Here is a 13,433-nt window from a genome sequence, read left to right as displayed (position 1 = left end):
CTTCAGTAGCTCTCACTCCTGCCAGGAGTCCAACATCTTGCTGAGGAATAGAGGGATGGCTTTTGAAGGAGTCCATCCTGGTCTGGAGCTGTGGCACTGGGATTCAAGGCACAGGGCAGGGTCAGGTCTGGTAATTCCTTCAGTCAGAACTGTGGGTATTTGTGGGTGTGACACAGCAGCAAATTTCCATCCTTTTGGGATGGGAAAGTTAACAGGCTCTTCTCATCACATGGTAGCCAGTTGAGGCCATGCTACAGCTGTAAAATACAGTCTAAAATTGTGTCCCTGAGTTAGGCATCCATGCAGCCATCTAAGGGTGACCCCAGGAGGCTACAGGTAGTTATCTACACAGCATATGAAGCTTTGAACTGCTTCACTGTTGCCCAAACTGTGCCAGTGTTTGAACACAGCATTTGGGTTTCTTTTGCCATGGCAGAGTTGCCTTACTTGGTGCTGCAGGAAACCAAGCTCAAAGACTGAGCAACTACTGAATATTTCCTTTAGTGGGCCAAAAGGAAGGCATGAAAATCACAAATACGACAAATGGTTCTCTAGCACCCAAGTGAAGGGGGAAGAAATAATTGGTTTTAGTATTTAAATGTTGTTTTGGTTTGTTTTTTAAACTGGGTTTGATTGGAATTTTTAAAGACCTATTGTTTTATGTCTGATATGGTCACTGCCAGTTGGCAGATTTTAATCTGTTCCAGTGGGTTGCTGGCTGGGCTGGGATTGTGTGTTCTGTCTGCATTTCAGTGGCACTGCCAGGGGACATTGGGCCTTTTGCCCTTGTCTGTGGACACTCAGAAATTAAATGTAACTTAACCTTAGCACAATTTGGGGAGAAGTTACTACAACCTTGCCATACTCGTTTTTTTAGTAAGATTGTGACATCTGTGCTGGCAAAAAAACCCCACCCCACAACAACAAAAAAACCCTGTTAAATCATTTGTGGTTTAATCATTGTCACATTACAACCACAAAGTACCCTAAGCAGTGGCCAAAAAAATCCTGTTAGGCCTTTTCATAGTACTTTCTGACCAAAGTGGCTAAATACCATGCAGTAATTTTAAATTACTTTGTATGCTGTTTCTACTTTATGTTCTCAAATGACTTCTAATAAAACATCAGAAAATAGTCACTGGAATGAAAATACCAGTAAGTTACCAGCGACTGAGGAGCAGTTTATAGTGTGATGTGTTATAGCAACTCATCTTTTTAATTCTACTGCTTAAAAAGTTATGGTATGTTTGCTAAATGCTTCACTAGAAGCATTTCTTTCTTTTTTGGGGGGTTGGAGGGGAAAAATATCTTCTTCATTGATAGTGTGATCAAAGAGGTCGCAGATTATTGCAGAGATCCTTATATGATATTTCTGAGTTCCTAAAACATGGTGTTTTATCTGAAATTTTGTGGGTTTTGCAAACGGCCGATTAGAGAGGAAATATTTTTAGGAAGTAAAACAATATTCATTTTTTCTTTTTTGTCACAGTAGTATCTAGGAGTATCAATATCATTTGGGTTGATGGGAATAAATTCTAAAAAAACTCTTTCAGCAAATTTAATGCATTAAGTTTGCCATTTCTCAATATCTGCAGACCTCTGCTATACTGCTTGCATGGTGTCTGAAGCCCAATAACCTCTGTGGTTTTATGTTTTCCATGATCTTTTATGTTTCATTATCTCCACTGTCTGGTCGGTGCTGTGTCGTTCATTCACTATATATCTCAAGGAATCTCAAGTGCTTTGGTTGCTGTAAAAGGTGCTTTTTGCCCTGGTCTCTTGCCCAAACATGTGCTGCACGGCAGGTAACGAATCACAGCCCCGTGAGCCGTGGTAACTGAGCTTTGCTGGGGAGCCACTGGCTGGCTCAGTGACCTGTATTACCCACTATCTCATTTGGCAGAGAATTAAGAAGGGAGCAGACACCTCATCAGCAGATTTTCCTGAGTACAGACTCTTTTTGGTATAAGCTGTCAAAGTCCAAGGACCCTCCAATCTAGCTTTCTAAACCTCATCTGTCAGTGGACTATAATTGGTTCATAAATTGGCTTAAAGATAATAATGGAACTAACCTTTTTACACAAAAAACACATCTGCAACTGTCATAAACGTTTTTACACAGAAAGCATGTCTGCAACTATGCTAAACTTCACCAAAGCTTAAAAATAATGGTCCTGGATAGTATATGAATAAAACATCCCAGTGAGTGATTGGTGGTGGGACGTTAGTGCTGCAAAAGTCAGCTACTGCAGTAACTCACATCACTGGTGCTACAGTAACTTGTGTGGAAGTTGTTTTGTGGTGGTTTTTAGTTGTTTTTTAACTGTTTTTTCTCCCTACAAGAATGCTGATATGGTATTTGACTACCGCTGCATCAGCTTGCACAGAGCTCCCCACCGGACCACCAGTAATCCAAAAACTGAAGTGCCTGCACATCAAGTAGCCCCCATGTGTTAAGGATTCTTAGTACAAAATGATGTTCATTCAGCATTGTTTAGCTGGTGTGTTTTCTTCACATCTGCAAGTCTGCAGTCTGTTGGGCAGATTGTTCCCTGGCTGCCCACACGGAGCCTTTTCCATTATTGTTTCCTTGGCCATGCTAAAGCTTTCCACACAGGGATGTGTGCACAGACAGCTGAGCACAGCAGAGGTGTCTCTGGGCTCTGACAGAGGGACTCACATACTCTCACTGCAGGACCTTGTGGCACGTCCAGACTGTTGAATTGCACGTCATGTGGGAGTACCACAAAGTTCTGTTCATGGCTTTCCTAATCCAGTTATCAACTCGATCAAGCTATCAATCCTGGTAGTTAATTTTTCCTCCTTTCTCCACGTTTTGCAATGACTGGAAGTTCAGTGTCTACAAAGGAAAATTAGATTAGCAGAACTTAAGGACTTCTGCTCTTAAAGTTGACTAAATGGCACTTGAGTGCAGGCATGCCAGTCCATCTCAGAGACAGCTGGGCTTGCACAAGCCATTGTATTATAAAGATTCCCATTGCCAGATAAAACTAATACAATTTTAGATTTAAAATAACTTTTTAAAAAGAAAAATAACTTTTTAAAAGAGTCGTATATTTCTGTTTATATTAAATGTATACAACATATTCATTTACTTTTGTATGAAATGGACTAAGTGATCTTTCTTGAATTATGATGGCTCCCTGTTTTCAGTAAATTTTGTTTTATACTTTTAACTAATTGCCTTACTACTGTAAAGTAGTTCTTTCTCTTCACAAAGTTAATGTTTTTAAGATTGTAAAGGTAGTAGGAAATATTTGAAGATTCACATTTAGATCCTCTTTCTTTGTCAAATTGCCTATTTGAAAAAAGAGGGTAAAGCCTCTTTATACCTTATTGTTAAAGTTTATTTGTAGCATGATGGGAATCCTCTCATATCAAACAAGACACGGTTATGACCGTTTTTTAAGTGAAGACCAGAAAAGTCACTCCACTTAATTCACTGTCTCTAGTCAGCTCAATGTCCTCATATTTTGTCTTAGCACAAGAGTATTTGTATGTATGAGTATATTATACAGGGCTTGTAGGTTAAGTGTCTTGGAGGGGGGTGGCCTAATACTACCACACCATAGTCATAATTGAATAAAACATGGAGCCAGACAATAGAATATAAATTCAATCTATCTCTGAACTTTGCTTTTTAATTAAGACTATTCGAGCACCTATTTATTTGTAAACCAAGATTTCTGTTATTTAGTGGGTGCCTCCAGCAGAAGCTTAATTTCCCTCTGCCCAGAGCTGCCCTGGTGCCATCTGCAGCTCCTGCAGCATTCAGGAGAGAGCTGGAGCTCACGTGCTTCCCATCTCCAGCAAAATGGGTGGCACTGGCAGGATGGTGGCAGAGTGGTCCAGAGTGGTCCAGAGCCGTTTTGTTGGGCTCTGTCTGAAGCACTGCCCTGGTTCCAAGAGAGAGTCCAAAGCTGCAGATTTTCCATCCAGCCTCATTATTTATTTCGCAGTAGAGCTTTTTGTTGTCCTCAGTCTCTAGTGGAACAGATAAGATATGGAAGCCAAGACAGATGGGGAATGCAGAGCTCTGGGCAGGAGGAGGGGAGAGGAAATAGTTACACTTTATGTCAGTGAGAAAGAAAGAAAGAGGTAAAGGCGAGGGAAGAAGGGGCTCTAATGGATTTGTTCAGTACCCAGAAATATTCAGGATTTACAGCCATGGCTGTCTGTTCAGTTAGAGCAGTAGCATCATTCATTTGCTCTGTTAAACGTCTGCAGACAAATGGATATGTGGTTTTGCTGGTTTTATTTCTGATCAGTTTGATTTTTTATCTCTTCCTAAGTTTGACAAAGATGGCTGTCTCTCTTTAAGTGGAGTCTGTGGGTTTGGACTGAGACCAGCAGTACCAGCAGAGCTGCAGAGGAGAGCTGTGCTGCAAACAACAGACACCTCATGTCCAGTTTTCTCAGGCACCTCATCTTAACTTGATTCAGAGCATCCGGGGTATGGTTGTGTTTTGTCTTACAGCCATGGGGTTCTGACCTTCATTTGTATCAAGAGAAGATGAGGCTTCAAACAGTTGACCAGGATCAGACATTACATGTGGCTTTGCAGTTATGGGGATGAAAATAGATGACTTGTAGTAATACTCAGCTAAGATATCATGAGAGAGAGCTCAAAAGAACATCTAGTGTCCTCAGAAAGGAGATTAAAGACTTTTAGAACAGTTAGAGTTGACTGCAAAGTGCAGAAGCTGAACTTGGACTTAGACACAGAAATTCTATATTCTCACAGCTATAAAATAAACAGGAAAGCGACTGTGATTCACTAATACTTCCAGTGTGATATCCATGATATTGATGTGATAGATTGTAACAATTTCAATTTATCATACAATAGATTGGAGCCTACTGTGAGAGAGCTCTGAAACACAGATGAATCTAGGGAGGTGAAAATTACAATGCAGTCAAACATTCAGAAAGATAAATTATTGTAAAATATAGTTATGTTGAACATGGTTGTCAAAGAACAACTGGTTATAGTTGTATTGGTTCTTATTAAATGAAAAATCTAAATTCCTTTTTAAAGTAGGAATCTGCAGAAATAGCACATTTTGAACAGGAAGACTGCACACATTTCATGGGTGAGCATCACTCACTTGGGCACTGCTGGCTTTTGTGACGAGGCAGCACTGGGGGTTTGTGCAGCATATTGTGCCTGTCCCTCTGCCTTGTGGCCTTGCTTGGCAGGGACGAGCCTGCAGGCAGCAGGCTAAAGGTTTGGTCCCTGAGCAGTGTGCTGGGGAAAGGAGGCTGCCTGACACACAGAGCTGGATCCCAGCCGGCGCCCGGGGCAGCGCAGAGGTGGACGGTGTGCGAGGCAGAGCAGCCACGTGCTGACCAGTTTGGTTCTGATCTTCGTATCAGAGCCACAGCAGACAGCTGAATGTTATTTAAGCACTCCCATAGGATGATTTCATCTCAGGCTTTGAAGCCTCAGTACTTTCAGCAGAAAGTGCTAATGTAATTAAGATATGACATTCACGTTCACGAGACCCTAGAGCTGCGTGTTTAACTGGATTAAAGCAAATGGAACTTGATGGCGGTTTGGCTTTAAAAATTGCTCATTTCTTATTTGTTTAATCATGCCAAAATTGAACAAGGAAAATATTCTTCTACTGTACCTTAGCCCTAGTTGTCTTGACTCTGCAACTGCTCTGTTGATGATGACTCAAAGCCATGGTGAACTAATTAAGACAGCTCTGTGTTACTAACAAAAGAGCCGCTTTCTTCCTCCCTCCTCCCCCCAGCAGTTTGTCAAACAAAATTGTATCCTATACCAAATAATAGCAATCTAATGTATCCTGGCACTCTGTCTCTAGTCAACCAACAGTATTTTGTAATGCTGTTTTAGTACACGTATTAGAGGATTTGTGTTTTACACAGCCCATTAACACAAGGGAATCATTAATTTCTGGAGAGTGTCTTTGCCAGGAAGATGTGGGCTTTAAATCTTCAGCATACGTAGAAAAGTACTGCCCACCTCAAATGTTCTAAAGTAATATGATCATTATTGAAAATAATGGCATAGTAATATTTAATGCTCTGCCTTTTAAATAACTGCATTCTACACTGAACATTCTTATAGAAGACTCACTGATACCTTTACATTTGTATATACATGCTTAGATACAGCCTCTTAATATTTTTTCGTGTGGGTCTGGATTATGAGGTGCTGCTGTTTCTCCCTTTTGTAGTTTTCTGTACTTTGCAGGCGTGCTAAAATAGCTTTGTCTCATTCGAAGTATTTTTGTGCTAATGTAGTTGCTCTTTCCACCTTTGTTTTTTTATACAAACAAAGGGCACGTGTTACATCTGTTTTTTGAAAGCCGTCGTTCAAAACTTGCAGCAATCGTTAACTCAGCTGCTGGTTTCTGCTCTCCAAGGGGTCGCCTGGCCTGACATGCACCGTCTGGCTGACAGAGTCCATCTGGAGGAGTTGACCAGAATTGGCATCCTGAAAGGCAACGTAGATGACATGGTGAAGGTTCATCTGGGTGCAATATTTATGCCACACGGACTTGGACACCTACTTGGAATCGACGTGCATGACGTTGGAGGCTACCCAGAGGTTAGTGTTGGTCCCTTCCCAACTCCCCTCTCAATTCAATCAGCATTTCTTGTTCTGTGTGCATGGTTACCTAGTTTCATCCTCTCAGGGGTGGAGCCAATGCACATTTAAGTGTCTCTTTTTTCTTTAGGTGTGGTATTTAATGCAATTTACTTTGAGGAAATCTATTATTCCATTAAAACATAAATTATTTATGGAGAGAAGTAAACTGATACCGCCCTTTGGGCATTCTTAATCTGTCCAGTTCCTACATACATAGTGTTGTTGCTCTGTGAGTCACTGGTACCATTCTAGTGTACCCTGTGCTGTGGCAGAGCATCTCAGGCTACCTGAGACCTGTAGCAAGACTCACTTGCTCCATTCCAGATGTGAGACAGCTGCAGGAGCCCACTGCTGCACCTGGGCAGTATGTCCTGATGGCTCTGTGATATGGAAACAAGCTGGCTCATATCCCTGTCTTGAACTTTGATATCCAGTGTCAGCACGGACACCACTGTAGATGAATTGTCCTGGGATGAGAACAGAGAGAAAAAAATCCCTCCAGTCTTCCAGTCTTTGCAAATGTGAAAGCCTAAGCTCTTGTATTCTGAGTTTCTGCAGAAAGCACAGAATGATTGCCTTTTCCCTTGAATTAACTTGGTGATTCACGACTGCGATCCGAAAACAGAATAGGTAAAATTCTGTAACCAATTAATGGCAATATGTTTGCAATGATAACTAAAGAAATAAAAATCTCTAAGGGGAATTGAACTTAAGGTTTCAATAAAGAAAGGAAGTTTACAGCAGCTTCAGACATATTTCAGGAGGATTTTCTGAGTGTTAGGTCGTGGTTATTTGAGGCTAACTGTTTAAGGGTTTTCAAGTAATTCAGTACAAAATTAACCATTTGTCTTCTCTCATATGTAAGCTGTTCTTTTACAAGAAACTGCAAAAGAAACTAAGAACTTTATAGGTGAGGTTTAAGCATATTTTGGTGCTTATTCATGTTAGGGGAACAGCTGCTGTCGCTGGTTCACTTGCAGGCAGGGGAGAAACAGTATTAAATACTTGAGGGTACACATTATGTTCACAGTATAATTATTGCTGAGACACAATATTGTGATAACAATGTATTAGCACCAGCTAATAAATTTACATGTAATAAAAATGAAACAAAAATCGAAAGCAGCCCTATTGTGATTCGAAGGTTTCTGCAGATGAAGGGTGGCTGTTTGCCCCTCTGTCCCTCCCAAGTGCATTCTCTCTGTACAAGTAGAGCCATTCAGCAAAGCACAAGGATTGGGATTCCTTGGAGAGTTCATGGACTTAAAAATCCAGGACCCTGCTGTCGTATGCCTTTGCTTGGATTGTTTTCACTTGTGTTGTGAATACCCTTTCTGAATTTGGTGGACTAAAACACATGCTCAAGACTTGGTAGGGTAAAGAAATAACTAAATTTTAGGAACAAGGGAGAACAACTCTGAGAGTGCAAAGTTACCGTGCTTGGTTTTTATTTAAAAACTGTATGTTTTGAGGGTTAGAGCAAGTACCTTAATGTCAAGGGAGATTTCTAGAACTGATTTTGTGTGAGTCTAGAGCAGTGGACCCTGTACACCTTCCATCTCTCAGCAGATTTCAGTAGTGCAGTAGACAAGGCATAGAATCATTTTTTGAAACTAATTTTTAGTTTCATATGACTGAATTTGTAATTGTAAATTATCTGGTACATCATTTTGGGGTGTATTAAATTTAAGGGTGATTTTTTGAAAGCAAACAGATAAATCCACAGTTCTGAAAGAGCAACCTGTTGCAGATAAAAATGCATATAGGAATTGGATTGTCAAATGAATTAGGCTCTCCAGTTTCATACTTACTGTACGTAAAAATGCCCAAGTTCTGTGTAGAATTTTATACCTGCAAATATTAAAATTATTTCTTACATTAAGAACATTTGCATGGCTAATTTGCTTTCAAAATTTAATCCTAAATAGCAAATTTCTTGAATATGGAGGAAGCATATATGAAAGCCCACGAGTAAATAGCTAATTTGCTATTCTGTATTTGCATATAAATATGCACAGAGATGGGTGTGTGGCATCACCTTTAGTTTGAAAAATTATGAATTCTGGGTTCTGCAGCATTAATTTCACCTCTGTTAGACCCGTCACTTGTGTCTGACCCAAAGCATGAGGCACTTTCTGTTGGGCTGTTTGTCTTAGGTGAGTGTTGGAGCACCTAGGGGGGGAAAACACCCACCAGAAGCCTGGTGATGGGCTGAGCTTCACTGGGCTCCTCTGGGCCTGAGGGCCTTGTGTGGGGCACAGAGGGACCGTGGGGCTCAGGGGACAATAAATCCAAACGTGAGCAACTGGGCACCTTCCGTGCGGGTGTGAGGAGTGTCTGTGTTGGAAGGGAGAAGGTTTGTTGTCCAGGCCTCCTTGTCTCATGAGAAAACACAGTTTGAAGACATCTAGTACACTATGGAGTGGTTTGTGATGCATTTTAAATGTCTACCAGCTAGTGAGGTCTTCACAAGGGATTTCATAAAGCCATTTTGGTGTTTATTGTACACTGAGCCCATGCCTGTAGTATCGTGCTCTTTTTTTTCTAGCTGGTTAAAAAGCAACTTCTTTGCTTTTGGCCGAGGGAATTTCTGGGAGTATTACAAAGGATTTTTTAAAAATAAAAACTTTCCAAGTGGATATTATTCCATTATTTTTTCCTCAAGTGTAAACAGTTACATTTGAAATAATACAATAAACGTTAATTTCCTAATTTTTATCCGTCACAAAGTTTTGTGTGTTCCAAAAAAACTATTTCCAGACATTGTTAGCTTGGATTAGTTATTCATTGGTAGCCAAAGATTTCTTTTTTCAAAATTGGCAATAATAAGTTTTCATCTTTTCCAGTAAGCTGCTTTGACATGCAGCATTGAACAAGCACTTTCTTCCTCTTTGACAAACACCATAAAATGCTTGCAGATTTTCTGCAAGAGAGCATACTCTAGGATATTAGAAAATATAACATTTTACTTCCTTTTTTTTGTTTGTTTTGTTTCGTTTTTGCTGTGATAAAGAATAATCGGTTTTGGCCAGAAATAAATGCGTCTTGGTAACTCTTATTTTAGGACAAGATGTTCAAAATAGTATAACTGCCAGTGTTTCCCCACTGAAAGATGTAAGTAAAGGTCCTGGTTTTCAGAAGTGCTCAGCAGCCAAGGGCTCCTTAGGGAATCCCATCTCCCACGTGTGCCGTGGAATTCCTCGCAGGGAACGGGAGCGTCGAGCGCTCCTTTGAAAATCCATCTCCCTCTTCTGAGGGCCTGACTGCAGCTCGAGCAGCTCTGAAAATCCAGCCCCAGTGGTACTAATCACTTCAGAAAATCTGGCCCTCAGTCAGGCAGAGCTTCAAAGGGTGAAAACCCCACTGGGCCGAGCTTCAGCTCTAAAATTTAATCATGGAGATGGTTTCCTCACATTCTTTCAGTTGTTTCTGGGTAAATTCGATATGGGATATAAATGAGGATTTGTGCCCGTTGCAATGGAGGAACTGTGGTAGGTGATCCCAAATTTTCAGACCCTGGGGTAGATGGGGCTGAAGTTTTCATTTAAATCTGGGTTCTGTGTCTCTAGGTGCTTGAGTTGATTCAATTTCATGTTCTATTAATTGACTGTAAGGCTCTAAAGAATGCTAAGTACATTTGATGACTTTTTATAATAATAAGCCAGTTAATTTAAGTTAGGTTAATAACTACTGTGATTTTAGCATCTTACGAATTAAGACTTTCATTTTGGTTTGTTTTTTTTTTTTAAATTATAAAATTCACCTTAGTTTAAATTTTTAATTCCATTTTCATGGAAAGGTGATCCTTCCTTTGCTCTTCTGCATCAACAAATTAGGGTTAGAGGCTTTTTTTTGGAGTTATCCATGTGCTTCCATCTCTGTGCATGCTGTGGGAACATCCCTGCTACTCAGAGGGGTGCACAAGCTGTGTCTGGCTTTAACAGAAAACTTGCTCCCAGGTCCCAGATGACTGTCTGGGGATTTAGGTCACCAAACCTAGAGAACACAGGAATAATCTTGTTCCCTTTCTTGTTCTGGCAAAAATTATTTTCCTTATGTATCCTACTTTATGCTGAAGCAGAAGATTTCATTTTTTTGTGGTTAGCATTGCAAATGATGCATTAATGTTTTTTCCTTTAAGAAGCAGAGGATGAGGTGAATTTACCAAGAAGCCTAAAGCTGTTATGTAGGGCCCCAGTGATGCAAATTGCTTCACTTGGCCATAACCTTGCAAAGCCTTGCTCTAGCTTTGTGTACCCAGGACCTGCAAACATGAAGCAGCCTGTATGGGAGGCACTTAGATGAGCAAAGAGTAAAAGGGCCTTTCGCTGATTTTAACTTTAGGTTTTGTTCCTGCAAGCAATTGTACACCTTGAGAAAAGATTAGGAGAAAAAAAACCTGCTGCTTCTGCTTCCCGGGGTCCCCTTGAATCACTTTGGTTTTGATTCTTTGAATTCCTGCATAGCAGAGACACAGGGTGCTGTGGGGCCACCGAGCAGGCAGTGTGCAGGAAGGAAACAGGTGGGGGAAAACTCTCAGTTCTACAGCATTTCCATGCAGGGCACCACTGAAATCCATAGTGCTCATTGTTACCTGCTGGGTCCAACACCAGCCAGGAGGGTTTCCCGCAAGCTGGGATTCTTCTGTGAGGTGTAAACCCCTCCCAGAGTTAGACAGATGTTCTTACCCTGCTGTGGCATCTTACTTGTGTTCAGAAAAGTCGTGGTCAGTTCCCAGCAGCTTTTCCCTGTGAGGGCAGTGCTGGAGTTTGGTGCTTATGGAAACTTAGAGCCTGAGCAGAGGCAGAAGAGGAGGGAAGGCTCAGGTGCTGTCAGTGCAGTGCCAAGGTGCAGACCTGCTCCATCAAACCAGAGCTTCCCTGCTCTACTGAGAAAGAGTCATTGCACTTGGGGTTTTTAGTTGCTTGGTTTGTGTTTCATTAGTTCTGATTAATTTTTTTCTGATGGAGATACTTGCTTATGTTTCTTTGACTTCTTGAGGTTTGTTGCAAAAGACTTTGTGTGCTAACAGAGTTTTTATCTGAATATATTTTGTCCAAATATTTCTGAAAATTTAGCAGCAAATAATGGAGCTTGTGTGTTTGTGAACAATTCATTCTAGGTGCAGTAGGAGAGAAAAAACAAGACAGCAGAGTTCTGCTTTCAATTACATGTAAAAGTAAGGTATCATTGGTATACTTGAGGCTTTTTGCTATGCAATTTTTGCTAATATTGGTATTTATCACAAAAGAAAAAGCCCTTTCATTTAAGACAGTCATCTCTGTATGTTTTCTGTGTGTCACAAGAAAACCTGTCCATTAGATTTTAAATGGTGCTTGTCATTGGTCTTGTTCTAAAATAGTGTTTGTAGTTTTTGCAATTCTTTATCTCATTTCTTATGAATTCTCTAAATATCCTCCTCGTCTTCCAGGTTTATGTTGTAGTTGTCAACTTGATGATTTTTACTATTTGCTATGCTTTGTTTTCCTCACACTTAGGTCTTAAGAAAAGGAGAAAAAAATATTTATTATTTCCACTGTGATAGCATTGGAGCTTGGTGACATCTGAGGATCAGAAAGCAAAAATTACATGGGAAGTTATGCTCAGAGCCACAATGATGGATTGAAATTCAGCTCCATCTGAATCATCAGGCAGCAGTGCCTCGAATTAGTGGCAGGTGACTTTTCCTCATTCCCTGCAATAACAGGAAAATGATTAGGCAACCTGATAATATACCAAGGAAAAGAAGAAAACATGTCAAGTAAAATAGCCGGTTAAACATCGTGTGCCCTCTATTCCCCCACTATTAACTTTGAGATGTGTCCCAAAAGCTCCAGCTAGTAATTAGATTCTCCTGCAGAAGTGGAAGCTTTGACTTGCAAATGCCACAAGTGATATGTGGTGCTTGGGGCATATTCTGGAACCTGCTGCTGATTTCAAAGGCAGGAGTGACAGCAGTTCCTTCAGGTGACTACAGGCAGCTGGGGCTGCTGGGGAAAAGGGGGATAGATTGAATAAACTAATCTTCATTAGTAACACTCAGCAAGTGAAACAAGGGCTTAGAGAGAAGGGACCAGGAGACAAGTGAAATGGAATTTGGGACTTTTATTTTATTAGCTGCACACAGCTCCGTTCCTTTTGCAGCAAATGAGCTAATTAGAAGTTGGGGATGTGCACTGGGAGAATAGGGAGGAGTGGAAGAGCTGAGATTTCACTTCGGTGTTCATTTCATATTATCCAAGTGTAATCTTAGTGTCCTGATTAATTTAAATACCTGATTGCACTTAGCTTGGTAAAGTGGTTAGGACTTCATTGTATACTGGATGTATTCCAGCTGGCACAGTCTGTTTGTCAGGCTCAAAAAGTTCTGTGATGATTTAACTGGAAAAAAGTACCAGAAACTGGTTTGTGTCTCTACCTGAGTCTCTTACTGCGGGTCAGTATTTGCAGCCAGGAGTAGCTCTGGTGTTGTCTGCTGTGGCTGTGGCTGCCACTGCCTGGCTGGAGGAAGCTGCTGGGTGGTGGTTTTGGGGGGGAAGGTGCCCTGGCATCTCTGTGCCTGTGCATCTCTAGGTAGTGTCATGGCCCCGTGCGTGATGAGCAGCCAGCACAGGGACATCACCTGTGGTTTCTTCTGTCCTGGTCCGAAGAAAAACCCAAGATCAGACCCACTCAGGTGGGCCTGGAGCTCTCTCTGCCTCTGATGGCTTTGCCTGGTAGCCAGTGGCTGTGGAACAAGATCCAGTGTGATACACATTGCAGTCTTTCCGTGCAAAAAGCAATATATACC

The 13,433-nt window shown here is 41.1% G+C and overlaps 1 protein-coding gene across 6 annotated transcripts in view; it reads left to right on the top strand.

The window, feature by feature from the left end:
- Positions 1 to 13,433, top strand: part of PEPD (peptidase D) — a 143,109-nt gene that overhangs the window by 117,267 nt on the left and 12,409 nt on the right. For all 6 annotated transcript variants that reach the window (XM_032701583.1, XM_032701584.1, XM_032701586.1 and 3 more), the window contains one exon: positions 6,417 to 6,601. In XM_032701583.1, coding sequence (XP_032557474.1) covers positions 6,417 to 6,601 — 185 coding nt within the window. The remainder of the gene's footprint in view (positions 1 to 6,416; positions 6,602 to 13,433) is intronic.

This window comes from Chiroxiphia lanceolata, chromosome 13 (assembly GCF_009829145.1).
Source record: "Chiroxiphia lanceolata isolate bChiLan1 chromosome 13, bChiLan1.pri, whole genome shotgun sequence".
Lineage (NCBI taxonomy): Eukaryota > Metazoa > Chordata > Aves > Passeriformes > Pipridae > Chiroxiphia > Chiroxiphia lanceolata.
The sequence above is the reverse complement of the archived record's forward strand: the minus strand, read 5'-3'. Positions and strand labels throughout refer to the sequence as shown.